This window comes from Colias croceus, chromosome 6 (genome assembly GCF_905220415.1).
Source record: "Colias croceus chromosome 6, ilColCroc2.1".
Taxonomy (NCBI): domain Eukaryota; kingdom Metazoa; phylum Arthropoda; class Insecta; order Lepidoptera; family Pieridae; genus Colias; species Colias croceus.
The window spans coordinates 10,683,553-10,705,386 of NC_059542.1; the positions used below are offsets into that span (position 1 = coordinate 10,683,553).

Here is a 21,834-nt window from a genome sequence, read left to right on the forward strand (position 1 = left end):
ATAAACAATAATCACTTTCTGCTCTTTGAAATCCTTTACTCTTCATAAAACTATAAAATTTATTATACCAATTTTTTGAAGATTTTTTAAGACCATACAGTGATTTATTCAATTTCAAAACATAATTTTTATCTATATTTATACCAGGTGGGGGCTTTAAGTATACAACATCATCAATTTCACCATGAAGGAAAGCACCTTTAACATCCATTTGATGAATTAAATAGTTCCTTTGAACAGCTAATGATAAAAGAACTCTGAGAGTTTGTAATTTCAAAACAGGAGAATAAATTTCATTAAATCTACCTTCCTGTTGAAATCCCCTTGCAACTAATCTAGCTTTATATACATCACCCACCTTTTTTGTAAAAATCCATCTACAATCAATTAACTTAACATCGTTTGGTTTTTCTACAACTTCCCAAGTTTTGTTATCCTCTAAAGATTTAATTTCCTCATTTATCGCTTCATACCACCTATCCTTATCGTCATAAGAATCTATATCATTATACTTTTCTGGAACATTACCATTAGAACAAGACAAAAATGATGCCATTAATATATCACCTAAATCTGAATCATCAGTAACAAAATCTTGTAAATATTTTGGTTTAGTTTTCTTTCTATTTTCCCTAGAATTAACATTATCTATATTCCTTTCTTCAAATTGTAATGATTCTAAATTATTATCAGAAATTAAAATTTTCTCAGTACTATTGGTTTGGATTTTATCAGGACTACTACTACCAACCTTCTCCTTCCTATCCGAGATAGACTCCGCATCAATACTAACCGTTTCAGGTGACTCTGAACATGTTTCTTCCCTAAACAATACGTTTCGTTCTATGCATATTCTCCTTTTATTATCATCCCATAATCTATATCCCCCTGGAGCATAACCAACCATTTTCAATTTAATACCACGAGGGTCTAACTTCATTCGGAGTTTTTGAGGAATATGGGCATATGCAGATGACCCAAACATTCTGAAATTAGATACATTAGGACGTCTTCCTTCCCACATTTCAAATGGTGTAACATTAAGAGAAGCAGTGGGACTACGATTAGTGACATATACCGCATATCTCAGGGCCTCGCCCCAAAGCTCTTTAGAAAGTTGTGAATCTAACAATAATGCACGCGCCTTTTCAGTCAGAGTACGATTCATTCTCTCAGCTACTCCGTTCATTTCAGGATTATATGCAGCAGTATACTGCAATACTATGCCCTTTTCATCACAAAAAGATTTAAAATTTCTAGTAATATACTCACCACCATTATCTGACTTTAACTTCAATATACCATGACCAAAATGATTACTAGCATAATTATAATACGTCTTGAAATATTCAAAAACTTCAGACTTGTCTCTTAATAAGTAAACTGCAGTGAAATGGGTAAAATCATCTATGAAAGTAACAAAATATTTATATCTGTCCCACGTAGACGGGCTAACAGAACAAACATCAGTATGTACTAGTTCTAAGGGTTTCCTAGCCTTATACATTCTCCCATTAAAAGGAAGGCGTGTAATATTAGCAAGTATGCATGATTCACAATGTTTATTTTCTAAATTTTTTTCTTTCAAATCAGTTAAACCATCAACCATATTTTTATTTACTAAAGTTTTCAAACTACTATAGCTTAAGTGAGAAAATCTTTTATGCCAAATTTCTACTAAATTATCTTTTGTGTCTGATTTTTCACCATAATAACAATCATTAAAAATTACTTCAAATTCTACAAAATAAAGGGATCCTAGTCTATGCCCAACCATAAACAATTCATTGGTTTGTGAGAAAACTTTAACTTCCCCTTCATTGAAGATGATCTTTAAACCATGCTTTTCCATTTTGGAAACAGATATTAAATTTTTCCTTAATTGTGGTACATAATACACATCATTTAATATAATATTAACCTTAAAATCACTTAAATAACATTTTATTTTTCCTATACCAACAGCTTCTAAATCAACATCATTTTTGGCAGCTGAAATTTTAATTGGCTTATCCAGTTTACAATAATTAGAGAATAAATTAATGTCATTTACAAGATGAAATGAACTAGATGAGTCTATAACACATTTAAAACTATTCTTATTCTGCTGTTCAGTGTCAGCGCTAAAGGACATAAAACTTACAAATTTGTTACCTTCAGTATTTTCAGTGCCGGTAAGAAATGACTTTCCTCTACCTCTCCCCTGGGTCTGATGACGAGTAGCCTTACTGTCGTCTCGGCCTCCGTTGTACTTCCAGTCGCCACGTCCACGGCTGTGAAGTCTCCAGTCACCAGTCCTGTGTCGTGCCTGCTGAGTGCTCCTACACTGAAATTTTTTGTGTCCGGGGCGTCCACATCCATAACACAAAAAGATTGAAGAATCAAGGGATTTGATCGCTCCTCTGTTTCGTTTTTCCTCTTCTCCAAGCAGTCTGTTTTTCACAAAGTCCATTTTCAATTCCTCCATAGTTTCCAACGCCGTGATAATGCCTTCATAAGATTTCGGCATGGATAGTAGTAAATAGTTAACCTTTTCTTCTTCCGAGAGCTCACTGCCAGCATCCCCGAGTTGTGCAAATAGCTTTTCCATGTCAATAAAATGTTCCATTAAAGGTTTCCGTTCATCGAATTTCATATCGGATAATTCTCTTCTTATAAATAATTTAGATCGTGTACCTTTCTTCTTAAAGCTGTCTTCCATGCTTTTAATCATTTGATATGCAGATCTGTCCTTCAAGTATTCGAGATGACTGTCGGCGGTTGCCGCTATTATAATAGCCTGGGCTTTAGCTTCCAATTGCTTGTTATTTGTAGATTTACTGAAATCCTCCTTTTCGATCGCTTCTATTGCTCCATTATCCCGCAGGATACTTTTCAATCTAAACTCCCATGCGTTGTAATTGTCCCCCGCGAAAGGGACAATTTGATATTTTTCTTTTGACATTTTCTGTCCTTTAATACTCAATAATTCACCATATATCCGATGGCTTTACTTGGCTGTGTTACTGGGCCCATAACCCTGTTAAGGATTGCGGGGATGATTAAAGATACAAACTTTGATCATTGAAGCGTGCCTTTATTAATCACACAACAACATGGGGAACCTCTTACATCTTGCAGATTACAGACAATATAAAAACTTCCTTCATAACTGACAGTTGACACAGTGTCACAACCAACGCAGTGTTGCTACATACAATATTATATAAATCATTGTTAATCAACAGATAAGACTAAGACAGAATAACGTTTGCCAGGACAGCTAGTAATTTATATAAATTTCGTTTGGACAACTCTTTGAATATCATAAGCTAGCTTTGCCCCGTGGTTTTCCCGCATTGCTCCGCTCAATATTGTTCTGTGGCTCCGTTCCTATTGATCTTAACGTGTAACAAATACCCTTTCGTAATAATAACTCATCTTTCTCACTCACTTTGCATAATTTTTACGAGCGTACTTATGCTCTGTGATATAATTAATATACTGCACTTAGAAAATTACAAAGTAGTATTCTCAGTTAACTATAACTTCATCTTAGTTTCCTCGACAAACTCAGATGATACATTAAAACCTACCTAGTAATACTTAGTGTTATATTATTATCTGTGCTAAAACTATCACCAGTCACCACTAAACCAAGAAGTTCTTTTTACTTTACAAGTAACAAACTATTCGTCATGATAATAATTGTGAGATATAACAGTACCTATATAAATAAACACTTTAAATAGTAATATACTATAGTAATTGTTAATCAACATGTGAATTAACTAACATGAAGTTTTATATCAAAATAATTATTCACAGATAGTTACTTAGTATTATTTAATCAAGTTAACTACCATTTTGTATTTTAACTACTTAGTTAGAAGTTAGAACCTAATTAAGTGATGTTTTGTCTATCTTTTAAAAACCGCATCAAAATCGGTTGCGTAGTTTTAAAGATAAGTATACATAGACACATAGGGATATAGAGACAGAGAAAGCGACTTTGTTTTATGTGTAGAAATGCATAGTTATAATCAGTGTCTTTTTTTTATGTCAGAGCAAGCAAAGGAGCAGGTGGGCCACCTGATGCTAAGTGGTCACCACCGCCCATAAACACTTGTAACAAAAGGAGTGTTACAGGTGCTTTGCCGGCCTTTAATGGACAAATACGCTCTTTTCTTGAAGGCCCCAATGTCGTAGTTGTTCGGGAACACCGCAGGTGGCAGATCGTTCCACAGTTTCACCGTACGCGGAAGGAAGTTGCGGGTGAAGCGGACAGTGGTGGAGCGCCAACCATCCAGATGGTGCGGATGGAACTGGTTTTTACGGCGTGAGGTCTGGTGGTGGAACTGTGTCTAAAATAATTATTAATTGCATATAATTATATTCATATACATGCGAATTAAATATTGACTATTATTTCTATCACGACAAAATATGTTTGAGTAACTGATTGTTGAGTCAATATTATTCTTACTTTTTAGGGTTCCGTAGTCCGACAAGGAACCTCTATTCACTGTTCAGTCCGTCCGTCCTAGTCTGTCACAGTACAATGTGACAATATTATCTTCTACGTGATAGCGTTAGCTACTATTTAGACGTATTCTGTGGTTCAGATCAAAATATACCTAGTCCTATTTGTAAGAAATAAAAGGTTGTTTTTGTTTAGTAGCTGTCGCAATCGTTGGTTAAAAATTATTCATCGAATACATATTCAACTACCATTTCAAAAATGTATTCTAATTATTGTCCGTATTTGACAGTTTACAGGTGACATTTTAAAATATTCTTGTAATACTTTATTGGACGGATAAATTTTAACCAAGGATTGAAAAATCGGCTCTTTATAAATAAATACTTACTTACTAACAATATTAGTACTTAAGTACGAAAATAGGTTTCATAACTAATTAAATTCGAAAAGCGAAATGTACATCATCACTACATAGTATAAAACAAAGTCGCTTTCTCTGTCCCTATATCCCTATGTCCCTTTGTATGCTAAATCTTTAAAACTACGAAACGGATTTTGATGCGGTTTTTTTAATAGATAGAGTGATTCAAGAGGAAGGTTTAAGTATATAATTTATTAGGTTTTAGACAAAGCGGGCGAAGCCGCGGGCGGTAAGCTAGTAATATTATATTTTGGCGCTATCAAATATTAAGATGTTTGAATGTTATGCAGTGTGCTATAATCTTTATGTATGATCTTTATTTTTCTCGCACATTAGTACAAAATAAAATGGCACTTATAATTTTTTGCCAAATATTAATGCAATGAATCAGTAATGTCATATTTTTACTTTTAGCTTTCAATGTTTGAAAGGCATTTTTATTTAGGTATAGTTTTAGTTTGGATTATAATTTATATTTTTTTAATTCTATTACCCTTGCACTCGTGTAGAATTATTATAACATTGTATTTATAATTGCTTAATCTCGTATTAATTAATAAATTAAGGTTATTTCGTTTTGCAAACAATGTAATATATGTTTTTTTTTTACTAAGTTCGTTTATAAATACACCCTGTAACAATGTTTTATGTAGGTTAGTAATTATTAATATAGGAGTAGAGTTAAATAAAAACACAATGAGCAAACATACACTCGAAAAACATAACCTTCCTACTGCACAGTCGGGTAAACATAGTTTATTTGTCTCTCTAGTATAACTTACATGTATTTTTAGGCGCAAAAGTCAATAAACTCAACACAATAGGGTAATGACATTGATTATACAGTACTGGAGTATTTCGGAAATAGGTCAATGTTATTTCTAAACAATACATAGGTCAGACTGGAATCGTAGACAAAGAATCAACCCTGAGATACATTAGAATCACTGATCTTTAACTAATGGAATACTTTGTACTACTTGCATTTATGGTGCTGTTTGTAAAATGTGTTAAGACAATAATTGTCTTATGGATCAAGAGCCCACGACGGCCAGACATTCCTTATTTTATAAAAGTTGAAAGTTTCTCTGTATATGTCTCCGATACAGATAAGAACGACCAGCGACTATCAAGTTTGGGTTGTGGTTAACCGCAAAAAAAAAAAACCGCATCAAAATCTATTGCGTAGTTTTAAAGATTTAAGCATGCATAGGAAACATAGGGATAGGGAAAGCGACTTTTTTATACTATGTAGTGATGAGCTTCAATTCGATAAGTCGTGAGTTTGAGACAATAAATTCTAGAGAATAAATCGATTTTTCAATTCATCTGCGCCGTAAAACCGTAACACCATATAATAAAAATAAATAATTGTGGTACTTATGACTCAATGTTATTATCCTTATAATGTAGCGATAGAGAAATTTCTTGTATTAATTAGAATCGCGATAAAAATTAACATATTATTGTAAATTATTTACGATGTGTATAATCCTTACTAATATTATAAATGCGAAAGTAACTCTGTCTGTCTGTCTGTTACTCAATCACGCCTAAAATACTGAACCAATTTGCATGAAATTTGGTATGGAGATATTTTGATACTCGAGAAAGGACATAGGCTACTTTTAATTGCGAAATATGTACCACGGGCGAAGCCGGGGCGGACCTCTAGTCTATTATAATGGGAAGTGGGGTGTATTCCTTCAAATGTCAATGAATGGCTTATTTTTAATTATAGGCTAGATCCAAACGAGTAGATCTATACTTTTTTAATATTATACAGCTGAAGAGTTTGTTTGTTTGTTTGAACGCGCTTATCTCAAGAACTACTGGTCCGATTTTAAAATTTGTTTCTAAATTCCCTGATTTTTTTGCATCGGCAAACCTGTTTTGTTATTTTACACCCACGCATTCTATGTCCAAGTGTTAAAACTTTGTTGCGAAATTGTTAAAAATATGGTAAAACCACAGATTACAGAAATAGATCTCTATGAGTAAAACCGAAATTAGCGTGTTAATCCTGATTATAACCCATACTAATATTATAACTGCGAAAGTAACTCTGTCTGTCTGTTACTCAATCACGCCTTAACTACTGAACCAATTTGGTACAGAAATATTTTGATACCCGAGAAAGGACATAGGCTACTTTTTACCATGAGAAATAGGATAGGTTTTATACCGGAAATCCCACGGGAACGGGAACTATGCGGGTTTTTCTTTGACTGCGCGGGCAAAGCTGCGGGTGGAAAGCTAGTAATATAATATTATAATACATCAAAGTAGAATCATGTTACAGATGATTTTTAGAACTTTTAGATAAACCGCCATCTATAATAATTATGTTGCAACTACATTATTACATCATAGTTGTATTTGTTAGTAGTTCATGTAACTTCCGGTAGATGTCGCTAAACTAAAACTGAAATAATTCATGAATAGAAATTGTAATTTTATGATGAAAATAAATCCATGCTATTTAAATACTCATTGGTTTTTTTTTTACATTTTATATGTAAGTATTTTTAACAAATATAGCGGCTCTATGGAACACAGTAAGGTTTTAGTCAGTAAGAATCCGACATAACCCACGGCCCCTTCCACGGGGGCCGTGGGTATCTTTGGAAGATTTCCTCACTTAAAAAAAAAAGGTATTTTTTATGCTTTTGTAAATATTTAAATTGATAAACTATACTTCTTAAAGCTGACTATTTTCAATGAAAACATACATACATAAATATATTATATTTATTTTATCTTTATACATAACATAATTAGGTATAACAACTTTTCCGATTCGAAAATCGTATATTCACAAGGACAAGTTGGTTTTGAAGTGTTTATTTTCTATGTTAAGTATAGACTGAATTTTAATTCAAGGGTAAACGTGACTTTATTAGCTTCATTCCGTGTATTTGCTTGTATAACTAGTGAATCTTCTGGTATTTTACTCTCTGGTAGAAAACAATCAAAATACAAACATCCATTATTATTTTTATCAGAAGTAGATAAACACACACATCACTTTCGTTTATTAGGTAATAATTATTAATTATTTTAGTAACGTTCTCATTTTTCTAAATACTTATTAAAAAATGGATTAATGTCAATATCTGTTAAGGGCTGATTTTTCAATTCTTGGTTAAAACCTACCATTTCAAAAATGTATTCTAATTGTCCGTATATGACAGTTTACAGGTGACATTTTGAAATGTTCGTGTTATACTTTATTCGATGAATAAGTTTTAGCAATGGATTGAAAAATCATAGCCCTAAGTATATTAAGTTTATTTGTAAAAGTTAATCAAGACGTTTAAGTAAGTTGAATTTTGCTTGGAAAATAAAAATAATATCATAACCTCATCATACCATTATTATTAATTATTATCATTTTATGTCACGACGTTCGTCAATGCTATATTTACATATAAATAAATTATAATATATTATGTTGGTTTCAGCCCAAAATTCGTCATTGCATAACTACTATCACTATATCACATCATTATATTATAAATCAATCTTGTTGTGTCTGTCTGTATGTTTGCTATAAGTACCCTCAAAAAGTACTGAACCGATTTTCATACGGTTTCCAACAATTTGACAATGTAGGTTATTTAAGGACATAAACTATAAAGGTATTCGTCCTAGCTTTCCGCCGGCATCTTCACTGGCAATTGTCTAAAACCTAATAAATTATATACTAAAACCTTCCTCTTGAATATTTCTATCTATTAAAAAAACTGCATCAAAATCCGCTGTGTAGTGTTAAATATCTAAGCAAACATACATGTTTTTTGAAGAAGCGAAAGCTCTACATATTATGAAATTGCTATGCTTTTATTGAAAATACTGTTTAATTCAATAAAAAATAACCTTTACAATATTATAATTTATATTGTTAGAAACAAATCCCCAACTGGCAATCCAAACCGAGGGGGTGGTTACAAAAATGAGTTGAACAGCGGATTTGACACCTTTGCATTTGGCTCTCAGACGTAACGGTCGTTTTGGTTGTGGTCGTGTTAATTATTATTTTTAGTCGATTATAGTTTTATTGTTGAAGGTAGACATATAAAATCATTTTGTAAGGAATAAAACCTTTCTAGGTTGAATTTAAAATCCCTAAGAATATCAAAATATCATAGATAAGGTTTGCTCCTTTTTACAGTCTTCTGTAAAATAATTACCGCAGTGGAAAAAAATTGCTATTTATATATTGTATTAATTAATATAAATTATGAAATATGTACGCAAGAGTTTAGTATCCGGGTGTTTGTAACTACATGAGCGTGAAAATTTTAACTTTTTAAAGAGCCTAAATTAGAGTCGCACTACGTTTAAATTTCATCAGACATCAGACAAAACCGCAATAAAAAGCTAGTGATGACATAAATATTAATAAACCATCGTATTCTTTATGACGTATATACAATTCATTGACCATTATTTTAATTGCAAATGCAGAATAATCAATAATAAAATGTATGACTCTTTTACACTCGGGTGTGGCCCGATTTAAAGCGATTAGAAAAATATCGCGAGATATTTATAACAATAATTAACAATGCAAAATTAATTGTATTAACAAAATTAATATAAAGACCATGTAAGCAAGAATAATTTGTTTATAATACGAAGTAGGGTTTCATATTATTATAAAAAAAAAACTAATGCTACTTTTACCAACTTTCCATCTCTGTGAAAGAATGCAAAATAAAACTGTATATTATTTTATTTTATTTTGATCGATTCTGTTGTACTTTAAGAGTAATTTTTGTCAATTTTCTATTCTTTTAGAAATAAAAAAAAGCGAGTGAAAAGCGAAAAAAATAATGAACATGCTACAGGCTGTAAATAGAGACATAGAGACAAAATCGTAGAGTACCTACGCATTTGTCAATCCAGACAGAGACAGAGTTACTTTCGCATTTATAATAATATTAGTATATTTTATATGCGAAAGCAGCTCTGTCTGTCTGTCTTTTACTCAATCACGCCTTAACTACTGAACCAATTTGCATGAAATTTGGTATAGAGATGTTTTGATACACGAGAAAGGACATAGGATACTTTTTACTCCGGGACAGGATAGGTTATTGTCCGGAAATGCCACGGGAACGGGAACTATGCGGGATTTTCTTTGACTGCGCGGGCGATGCCGCGGGTGGAAAGCTAGTGGTCTATAATTCAAACCGCGGTTACTCAAGCCACATAACTATTTAAATAATGAATTTCTTTACTAATTTTTTAAATATTTTATTAAGATGTAAGACCGTGTGTTGTCGCCGAACAATATGGACGTCAATGAAACGAAAATCTATAAATACCAATGGGACGGAAAAGGTGAGTTTTAATTATATCTAATTTAATATTTTATTGGGAAATTCTTCTGAAATAAAGATACTATGTATTTAACCCTGGAAGTCTGAATGCAATGTTCAATTTGAAAAATTATTTAAAAACATGTTTTAGAGACATATTAAGTACTTATTTATTAAAGTAAACACCAAATGCCACCACCATGGAAACACCATTTTTAGTGCTGTTTTTTTTAGTAAGACAATTTTTTAAAATAGACAAGTGTCGCTACATAGTATAAAACAAAGTCGCTTTCTCTGTCCCTATGTCCCTTTGAATGCTTAAATCTTTAAAACTACGCAACGGATTTTGATGCGGTTTTTTTAAAAGATAGAGTGATTCAAGATTAAGGTTTTAATATATTATTTATTAGGTTTTAGACAAAGTGGGCGAAGCCCGTTCACGCAGTGCTCGCAAGCGGTCGTGTACCTACTTGATAAAATTAACGATCAAAGGCTCACGTACGCAAATATAAAACTTAAGTCAGTGAAACTTGTGGTCAAAGTTGCGCGAAGACGTCACAAATCGTGAATATCTGACCGTGTGGAGAGATCGCCCCGCCACCCATATTTCACCTATGCGCGATAAGGACAGTGGCTATAATAATTGCTGTCTCGCCCGACTGCCGCTACTTCATTTGCGTAAACAGAGGATACCTGCTATACTATAAAACATCGATCAAACAACAAAGAATATAGTGTACAAATCGACACGAACTTGAAATATAAGTATGTGAATTTTAATAAAAATCACCCTAATAATATATTATTTTAGAAGACACCGCCGCAACCGCAGCATTCAAAATAGGATCGGAAGACCGCAATCTAAGGGGATTGTACATTTATTTTAAGCAATAATTTGTTTTACAGATCTGCAGTAGCCCCTATTGGAGCTACTGTTTAATTGTTATAAGTGTAATTGTAAATCGGAGAGCATAGGAATATCCCCTATATATCTGTGCCTATTTATATATGTAAGTATATATATTATAAACACACCACAAAGTATTTATTATTATTATTTTTTATATTTTATTAGGTTAGGTCAGTTTTTCCCTATTGGGGCAACTGTTAGGTTACTTGTTTGACTGTTTAGAAATAACTATTGTAAGTGCATATTATAATTATTTTATGACTCCTTATCTTTGACTTTGACTTTTTTGAGAAATAATTAGTATATTATTATTTTACACAACTGACTCCCTATTGGAGCAATTGTTTAGATTAGTGTTATATATACATTTTACTTGTTTGACCCTTTAGAAATAATTATTATTGTAAGTATTATAATTATTTTATGACTTTATCTTTGACTTTTTACTTTATTGAGATTATAATTTTATACAACTGTCTCCCTATTGGAGCAATTGTTTAGATTAGTGTTTTGACAATTACATAATATTGACAATCTATATTATTAGTAATATAACTTTATTTTATTTCTTTAACATTTTTATTATTATAAGTTCTGACTCAACTCATAACGATGTTCCACACACCCCAAAAACGTATAAACGACACGAATGACGAGACAACGACTACGACAAGACCTGAGGCATCCGTAGTGCGGAAAAGCATTGACAAACTGGAGGCTCTGAATTCTATCGTTTCACCCCCCACCCGAGCGCCACCAGCTCTGAAAAAGAAAATCAGTAAGAGGCAAGCTGAGGACAAGGAGGGAAGCCCATCTGCAACGACCGCTATAAAAAGCACCAAGTTGATTGAGGGTAAAGCTTGTCTACAAAAAGCTAAAAATCACATAAGGGACTCCCGAAATATGAAAGTAGAAAGGAAAGAGGGACTCATCGTAGCGGTAGACAGGCTCTATCAAATAATTAAAGAGTTGGATGCAGAACTCACTAGTGCTAGGGCTAGGAGCGCTGGAGGACAGGGGAGGGACTCTTTACATCCCCCCCAGCCGTCCAACGCAAGTCCTACGATATTTGACGACGTACTGGTGAGGAACACGAATTTACAAGAAAGCATGAATGAGAGAATGAAAGAAATGACGAAAAGGATGGAAGAGATGAGCGGAAGTATTAAAGAGAGTGAAGTAAGAATGGAAAGGCTAAGCTCGTTGTTGGAGAGCAATATGACTGTCGCCAAAACGGCAAGTTATGCGGCCGTTGCTTCGAGAGGAGTCGCTGAGCGTCTCCCCGAAACAAGGGCCCTACATTCAGTCGTGGTGTCCTCCAAGGACGAACAAGAAACGGGAGAAGACGTATTGGAGAAGATTAGGAAGACTGTGGACGCAAAAGATGGATGGGTAAAAGTGGAAAGAGTAAGAAAGGTTAAAAATAGAAAAGTAGTCGTCGGCTGTGTGAGCGAAGAAGAAAGAGATAAAGTGAAAGAGAGATTGGGAAAGAATGAGGGATTAGTTGTGGAAGAAGTGAAAAACAAGAGCCCTCTTCTGGTCTTCAGGGATGTGATGAAGTGTGACACTGGCGACTTCATCACTGCGCTAAAGAACCAGAATGCAGACATCCTTGAGGGCTTGAAAGGGGAAGAGCGAAAGGTTGAAGTAGCGTATGTGATGGGAGCGAGGAACCCCCTCCAGAACCACGTGGTGGTGAGAGCGAGCCCACAGGTATGGAGGAGATGGATGAATGAGAGATACGCCCACATAGGGTTGGGAAGAGTAAAAGTGATGGACCACAGTCCGCTGGTGCAGTGCTCCCGCTGCCTGGGGTATGGGCACACAAAGCGCGTGTGTAGTGAAGAGCAGGTACGATGCAGCCACTGCGCCGGTCCTCATATGAGGACTGAATGCGACAAGTGGCTGCGGGGAGAAGCGCCTCAGTGCATTAATTGCACGAAGGCCAAGAAAGGTAGCGTGAAGCACAGTGCCTTTGACCGTGAATGTGTGGAACGAAAGAGGTGGGACGCTCTAGCCAGGTCGGCGGTAGCGTATTGCTGAGGTTGTCCAAGGTGAGTACTTCCAGTACCGAATATTGCAGGCCAACCTCCAGCGGAGCCAAATCGCCACTAAGGAGCTATTGCTCGAGGCCACCAAGCGTAAGGCTTGCGTAGCGTTACTTCAAGAGCCCTACGTGGGTGGGGCACGGAGTGTGAGGACATACAATGGAGTGAGGGTCTTCCAGAGCGATGGGGAAGGGGGCGGTGTAGTTAAGGCGTGTATTGTAGTACTCGACGACTCACTGGACGTCGAGCTACACGCACGCCTTAGCAACAATAACATTGTTGTGGCCACCCTCAGAACCAAAGCATGGGAGATGATTGTAGTGTCCTTCTACTTCGAGCCCGATAAGCCAGTAGGGCCCTACCTGGACAATCTTATGCGGATAGGAAGAAAGTTAGGTTCCAATAGGATGGTCCTGGGAGGTGATGCGAATGCAAAGAGCCCGTGGTGGGGTGGCGACAAGGAGGACCAGCGAGGTAGGGATGTGTCTGCTGTACTGGAAGCAATGGGTATGCACATACTCAACACCGGGGACATCCCGACATTCGATACCATCAGAGGGGGGAAAAGATACTCCAGCTACGTGGATGTGACAGCATGCTCCGACGATCTGCTGAACCGAGTGGGCGACTGGAGAGTAGAGGAGGGTCTCACGAGCTCGGACCACAACGGCATATCATTCGGCATCAGACAACAGAAATCCACAGGCACGAACATAGTACGAACTACACGCATATTTAACACACGCAAGGCAAACTGGACTCAGTTTCATGAGAAACTGACTCAGCTGATGTCGGACAGACAATTGACTGCACACGACATAGACACAATACACAGCACACAACAAATAGACGAGGCAATAGACAGTTACACACAAGCAATCACACAGACATGCAGAGACACTATGCCGACCAAAAAACACACACAAAAATTCAATTTGTCTTGGTGGAATGATGAGCTCGCGCAGATGAAAAAGGAAGTTGCCATGAGGAGACGCAGGATCCGAAACGCAGCTCCTGTTCGCAGAAACCGCGTTGTTGGATTGTATCTTGAACAAAAGGAGAAGTATGAAAAGGCTGTGAAAGATGCGCAATGTGAGAGCTGGAAGGAGTTTTGCCGGAAACAGGATAGAGAGGGGGTCTGGGAGGGCATCTACAGGGTGCTGAACAGAGCCGGTAGGAGAGAGGAGGATCTGCCCCTCACGAAGGGCGGTGAAACCCTCGACGCCCGAAGCTCTGCAGAATTGTTGGCGGAGACTTTCTACCCCATGGACTTGGAGAGTGGTGAAAGTGAGGAACATCGTCTGACGCGCCGGCGGGCGGAGTCCTTGGACATCGAACCGCCGATGGGTCCGGACGATCCTCCTTTCATCATGGAGGAGTTGAAGGGAGCCGTTAGGTCCTTCAATCCCAAGAAAGCCCCCGGGGCGGACGGCCTCACGGCCGACATCTGCCAGCACGCTGTAGATTGTAACCCGGAGTGGTTCCTTGCGCTGTTGAACAGGTGCCTCACTGTCGCCTACTTCCCCAAACAGTGGAAGTGGGCGACTGTGGTGGTCCTGAGAAAGCCGGGCAGGGAATCATACCGGGTACCGAAAGCCTATCGACCGATCGGTCTCTTACCTGTTCTCGGCAAAATCTTCGAAAAGATGTTGGTCGCCCGACTCAGGTTCTACTTGCTGCCCAAAATAAGCCCCTATCAGTATGGTTTCATGCCACAGAGGAGCACCGAAGATGCCCTCTATAGACTAGTGAGCCATATCAGAAATAAGAGGGAGGAGAAGAAGATTTCTGTTGTGGTTTCGCTGGACATAGAGGGAGCTTTCGACAGCGCCTGGTGGCCAGCCATAAAGGTGCGGTTGGCTGAAGTTGGGTGTCCGGTGAACATGAGGCGGGTGATCAGCAGCTACCTGAGTGAAAGGGGAGTGAATTTAAGGTATGCAGGTGTGGAAGTGAGTAGGGAGACCAACAAGGGGTGCGTACAGGGGTCCATAGGTGGACCGCTCCTGTGGGACCTCTTGTTGGATCCCCTGCTGTGGATGTTAGAGGAGATGGAAGTGTTCTGTCAGGCGTTTGCCGACGACATAGTGTTAGTATTTGATGGAGATACGGGTTTAGAAGTAGAGGTCAAAGCAAACCGCATATTAGGAAAAATTGACGAATGGGGTGTCAGAAATAAGCTGAAATTCGCGCCACACAAGACATGTGCCCTGCTCTCGACACGAAGACTAAAATATGACAAGCCACGACTTACAATGGGTAGTGTGGACATCCAATATTTCGATAATATTAAGATACTGGGCCTTATTATTGACGGCGGCCTGACATTCAATGACCATGTTGGGAACGTTTGCAAGAAGGCAATCGCCCGCTACAAGCTATTAGCGAGAGCAGCCAGAGTAAGTTGGGGGCTTAACCCCCAAGTAGTTAGGACTATATATATCGCAGTTATAGAACCAACTATCTTGTATGCATCAGCAGCGTGGGCATCCACAGCGGAAAAGATGGGGGTCCAAAAGAGGCTTAACACCGTTCAACGAGGTTTTGCCCAGAAGATCTGCAGAGCATATCGGACTGTCTCCCTGAACTCTGCGATGCTGTTGGCTGGGATTCTCCCTCTTGATCTCAGGATACTCGAAGCTTCGAGGCTTTATGAGATCAAGAGGGGTGTGTCGCACCCGGCGGTGTTGAGGGACAGGGAGGTGGAACGAATGGCACCCGCGATTGAGGACCCACATCCGGCAGAGCAGGTAGAGCTGGGGTTCGGCTTGGTAGATGAGGACACCTATGCCGACGTGGTTGACAGCCACGTCCACAGGGTCTATACGGACGGCAGCAAGATTGAGGGTCGCGTTGGAGCCGCCCTTTCCGTATGGAAAGGTGAGGCCGAGACAAAGGCCATTAAGCTTGCGTTGCCACCGTATTGTACCGTCTATCAGGCTGAGCTCCTAGCGCTCAAAAGAGCAGTAGACATAGCCTGCAAGAGCGGAGCGGCAAAGGTCGGTGTCCTCAGCGACTCCAGATCGGCACTCCAGGCGGTTACCCTGAGTTCCCCTCATCCACTGGCTGTGCAAACACGGGCGGCCCTCCGAAAAGCTGCATTGCAGAGGCGGGAGGTCTCCCTGTTTTGGATTAAGGCGCACGCAGGGCTTAAGGGGAACGAACGGGCAGACGAGTTAGCCAAGGAGGCCGCCCTGGGGTTGAGGAGGAAACCGGATTACGATCTGTGTCCTGTTTCATTCGTCAAGCGTATTTTGAGACAGGATACGATCAGCGAATGGGATAGGAGATACGATGTAGGAGGAACGGCCGGAGTCACGAAGCTCTTTTTTCCAAGCGCTGCTGCTGCATACAAGGTAGTCAGGAAAATAGACATCACACACCACACCACACAAGTACTGACCGGTCACGGCGGATTCGCCTTCTACTTGAACAGATTCAAGCTGAAGGATAATCCGTCGTGTCTATGTCAGCCTGGAGTTGAGGAGACGGTTCCTCACCTGTTACTCGAGTGTCCAATTTTTGCAAAAAATAGATATGCTATTGAGCAAAAATTGGGCATGGCGATGACGGGTGAGAATCTGCCTTCCGCCCTGGGGGACAAGTGTAGGGATGCGTTCCTACAATATTGTAGAAATATTGTAGTCGTAGTGAACCAAAGGAATAGTGTGTGATATTAGTTTAGCTCTTTACTGTGATATAGGATTAAGTTGAATGTTTTTGTGCCGTGTTTTTTCTGAATTTTTAAGTAATTATTGTATTTTATTAGTAACTTATACCAGTATTTTTTTATTATGTTTTAAAGTTTATCTTGTATTTTTATTGTATTTTAATGTTATTCGTATAAAAAAAAAAAAAAAAAAAAAAAAAAAATTAAGCAAAAAATGTCTCTGGACTATAATCCAGAGGTGGCGCGAACACCCTGTGATGACGGGTGCCATTAAAAAAAAAAAAAAAAAAAAAAAGAGGAAGGTTTTAGTATATAATTTATTAGGTTTTAGATAAAGCGGGCGAAGCCACGGGCGGTAAGCTAGTATTATTATAAAAGATGAAATATGGTAGTTGTAAATCAGAAAAATTAAAATTTGTTTTATGTATATTCTTATCATCCATAAAAAATAATTTATACAAAAATGTATAACGTGGACAAACAGATGGACAATGTACCTAATTATAAAGGTTAAGAATTTCCAATTTTAAATGTAAACTATTATTTAGATTTGCATACTTACTACATAATTGACTTGTTGGATTTATTCATGATCTGACTGACTGATTTAATTGTTTACTTCTATGACTTAACATCAAATTATGTAATACTAGCTGTTGCCCGCAGCTTCGCCTACGTGGAAAAGATAAATAAACATGATACAAATTTTCACCCCCTATTTTATGCCCTTGGGGGTAGAATTGATCAAAATCCTTTCTTAGGGGACGCCTCCGTCCTAACATCTACCTGCATGCCAAATTTCAGCCCGATCCGTCCAGTGGTTTGGGCTGTGCGTTGATAGATCACTATATCAGTCACCTTTGAGTTTTATATAGACTAGTTGTCCCGGTAAACTTTTACAAGGTGGGCCAAAAGTAGTCATCATGTTCTCATGTCCTGATGTTGCTTATCTCTCATTTTTTTCCTAAATGAAAAACTTCGGTTCTGTTTTTTGACTATGTTTATTTGAACCTTTAGAATTTTAGCCGAAAAGATGATATCGACCAAATGGGCGCCGCGGCCTTAATTTTTAAAATAATTATCGTAAATAAATGAATTGTTCACTGTCTCTACCTTTATTATTGTTAATACCTTTTTGAATCATTTTCCAATGTAATAATTAATTTAGAGAATGACATGGCGTTTATTTTTATTTACGTTTTCAACGTTACGTACTCAACGCAATTTTATACCAAGACGTAATTTAGCCAAGTATAGTAAAACAAATTTTCTACATTATTTAAAATTTTTTTTTATTCTTTTCAGGCAATGGCGTCGACAATTGGTTCCTCATGGGGTCTCCCATTCCCGTGATGACGATTATGATCTCGTATTGGCTCTTTGTATTGAAACTAGGACCTATGTATATGAAGAACAGATCCCCTTACCCCCTTGTTAATATATTAGGGGTATATAATGTGATTCAAGTGATGATCTCTTTCCTTATATGTTATCAAGTGAGTGATTTCTATAATTGTGTTTATGTAATGGGTCCTCTTCACAATGGGCAGCGTTGAGCCAACAAATGCTCGTCAATGTTTGCCGCCAATACGGCGATTATGATGAATAAACAACTACAATGATGGCCGAGAAAAGACTAGGCTCTCTACACTATCGTGATTGTGAAGAGGGCCCATACTATGTGTTTATAATATTTGTGACAGTTTTCAATATTTCCAAATCAAGCGCAGAAAACATTATAAATAAACAAGCTGCTTATAAATACAACAAAAATAGATACTCATATAGATCTATGAATTTATTGAAGTGTAAACTGCATTCTAATCATTAATATTTATTCGTTTTCAGGGAACTACATTTTTGTGGAATAATGGAGTATTGCAGACTGAATGTATAATGGAGAAGGCAGATTTAAAGAAAACTGTGAGTTTACTGTTATTACTACAAACTTAGCATAAAAAAATCTCTTCCCGCTGTATGTTTTTCCCTATATGATATCTTTAAAACAACAGTAACAGGCGCAATAGTAACAGGCAGTAAATTCGTAGAAGCAAGAAAAAAGTTATGTGTCAAATGTCCTTTTTACAACAGTAGTATCCATATTATACTAATATTATAAATGCGAAAGTAACTCTGTCTGTCTGTCTGTTACTCAATCACGCCTTAACTACTGAACCAATTTGCATGAAATTTTGTATAGAGATATTTTGATACCCGAGAAAAGACATAGGCTACTTTTTACCCCGGGACATAGAGTAGGTTTTATCAGAATTTTGCGGGTTTTTCTTTGACTGCGCGGGCGAAGCCGAGGGCGGAAAGCTAGTTGCTATATGCGTCAAATAATTCATAGCTTGTAGAAAAATCTAGTATTACTGGATTGCTGCCTATATAATTAAATATTAATTTAGTTAGGAACAAAGAAAATTAGGATAGCAAATTAATTTTAAACAGTACAAAGTTCAATAATAGCGTATTTACATAAAAATCAAGGCCTAAAATTTAGGTGAATATAAATCATAATCAAATAAAGCAATACGGCCTTATTATGAATTATTATTATTCATATTCAATGTAAAATTGTGCTGCCTTATATAACTTTTAATATTTTATACTATTACCTGTTATTAAGCATTTCAACTAAGCATAAGGTATAATTAATTTTATTCCAATTGTTACCAATTTTTCTTAGAATTTTTAGTTAGAAAAACAGGTTAGAAAGATTAGATTTTTTGTTCATTTTAACGATATAGATAGAGCCAAGCCAAACAGGTCAAAAATTATTTTATCATGGCAGATAGAGTGCTATAATTTTTCAGAATAAGGCAATATTTGATCAAATCTTTTCTCTTATTCCAGGCTACAATAGGCACATACACGTACTTCCTGGCAAAAATAACAGAACTCCTCGACACGATATTCTTCATACTCCGCAAGAAGTACAATCAAGCGAGCTTCCTTCACATATACCATCATTCCTTTACCGTTTTAAGCACTTGGGCGATACTGAAATATGAACCTAATGTCAATGCGGTTGTATTCCTGGGGACTATCAACTCGTACGTCCATATTGTGATGTATGCGTATTATGGGCTGTCAGCTTATCCAGAACTAGCGAAGTATCTATGGTGGAAGAAGTATATAACTAAAATGCAATTGGTAAGTTATTTTGATTATAAAATGTTTTAATTAATAAAGACTGCTTAGAGACAGAAAGCTGATATTTGTACAATTAATTTTGATAATATGATATTGATAAGATTATGATTGAGGAATCACTACACAGTATAAGACAGTTGCTTTCTCTGTCCCTATATGCTTGATGCGGCTTTTTTACCGCCCGCGGCTTCGCCCGCTTTGCCTAAAACCTAATAAATTATATACTAAAACCTTCGTCTTGAATCACTCTATCTATTAAAAAACGCATCAAAACCCGTTGCGTTGTTTTAAAGATTTAAGCATACAAAGGGACATAGGGACAGAGAAAGCGACTTTGTTTTATACTAAGTAAGTGATATAAACTAGAACTAACATTAAGATATTATCTTATTTTTTTTACAGATACAATTCGTCCTAATTTTAGCGCACTTTTTAACAGAATACAAGCTAGCCAAATGTAAACCCTCCTACGTAGTAACAACGCTTGTGTGTGGAAATTTATTATTATTTGTTTATTTATTCACTGATTTCTACATGAAGACATACAAGAACCAATCTGAAGAAAATAATAATAAGAGCTCTAAGAAAGTAGATTAGCGTATTATTATCTAGATTTAAGGAAACACCGCTTTAATATTATACATTTTATTTATTTTGAATTTGTTTTATTTCCTAGAAAAGCTTTATTTCCTATTTCCTATCTATACTAATATTATAAAGCTGAAAAGTTTGTTTGAATTATTATTAATATTATAAGGCTGAAGAGTTTGTTTGAACTCGCTAATCTCGGGAACTACTGGTCTGATTTGAAAAATTCTTTCAGTGTTAGGTAGCTCATTTATCGAGGAAGGTTATAGGCTATATATCATCACGCTACGTCCAACAGGGATGGAGCCACGGGGATGAAACCGCGCGGAGCAGCTAGTAAATTATAAAATAAAAAACATACATTTATTATATATAGTATTAATAATTATTATTATAGTTTTGTTATCAAAGTATTTCTCCATTCAATCTAAGAAAATTTTTGTATTTAGCGATATCTATTGGTATTAACTGTGTTATTACTTATATAAACGCGAATATAACATATAAATTTAATTTACTATACCAACCGCTAGATGGAAATGGAGGCACCATATGGAAAAATGCTTATGTGATGATAATACATATATTGTGATAGAATATAATCCATATATACTAATTTATTATTATAAATGCGAAAGCATGTCTGTCTATCTGTTACTCAATCACGTCTAAACTACTGAACCAATTTACATGAAATTTGGTATGGAGATATTTTGATACCCGAGAAAGGACATAGGCTACTTTTAATTGCGAAATATGTACCACGGGCGAAACCGGGGCGGACCGCTACTTTTTTATATATTTATTAAATAAATTTTTGATTGATTGATTTAGCACTGCATTTTATCTAAGTTACTACACTTAGTTAGTGTAATATTAGGATTAGGTATCCATTTTAATCATTCATAATTTTTTTGAAAACGGTACGTTAATCTTTAGGTCTTTTAACATGATCCTAATAAGCGTGTTTTTTATTTTTTTTAATAAAGATTTTACCATTCAAAGTGTATTTTATACTAGCGTCTATTTTACATAGAGTTTATCTCTCGATATGGTAATTAATATTCATAATTACATATAGGTACATATAATTATATATACCTACTTAGATAATAATATTCCTATACTTTGTTGCCGTTGTCCAGTTTATGTAAGGCCAAAATACCGCTCATTTGTAACTAAGTAATTCGTAAAACAAAAACAAATTAACTTTGCCAACCGTGGTTGGATAGTCTTGACACAAAACATTTAAATT

The 21,834-nt window shown here is 36.4% G+C and overlaps 2 protein-coding genes across 2 annotated transcripts; both read left to right on the forward strand.

Moving 5' to 3' along the window:
• The first annotated feature begins 10,175 nt into the window (after positions 1–10,175).
• On the forward strand, positions 10,176–20,646 carry LOC123692744 (elongation of very long chain fatty acids protein-like). Its single transcript, XM_045637534.1, has 5 exons — positions 10,176–10,232; positions 18,141–18,331; positions 18,684–18,758; positions 19,692–19,991; positions 20,394–20,646. Exons 1-5 carry the CDS (start codon positions 10,184–10,186, stop codon positions 20,586–20,588), a joined length of 810 nt encoding a protein of 269 aa, XP_045493490.1. The 5' UTR covers positions 10,176–10,183; the 3' UTR covers positions 20,589–20,646.
• On the forward strand, positions 15,720–16,943 carry LOC123692743. Its single transcript, XM_045637532.1, has 2 exons — positions 15,720–16,370; positions 16,428–16,943. The coding sequence occupies exons 1-2, from the start codon at positions 15,760–15,762 to the stop codon at positions 16,837–16,839; spliced, it is 1,023 nt and encodes a 340-aa protein (XP_045493488.1). The 5' UTR covers positions 15,720–15,759; the 3' UTR covers positions 16,840–16,943.
• Positions 20,647–21,834: the final 1,188 nt, after the last annotated feature.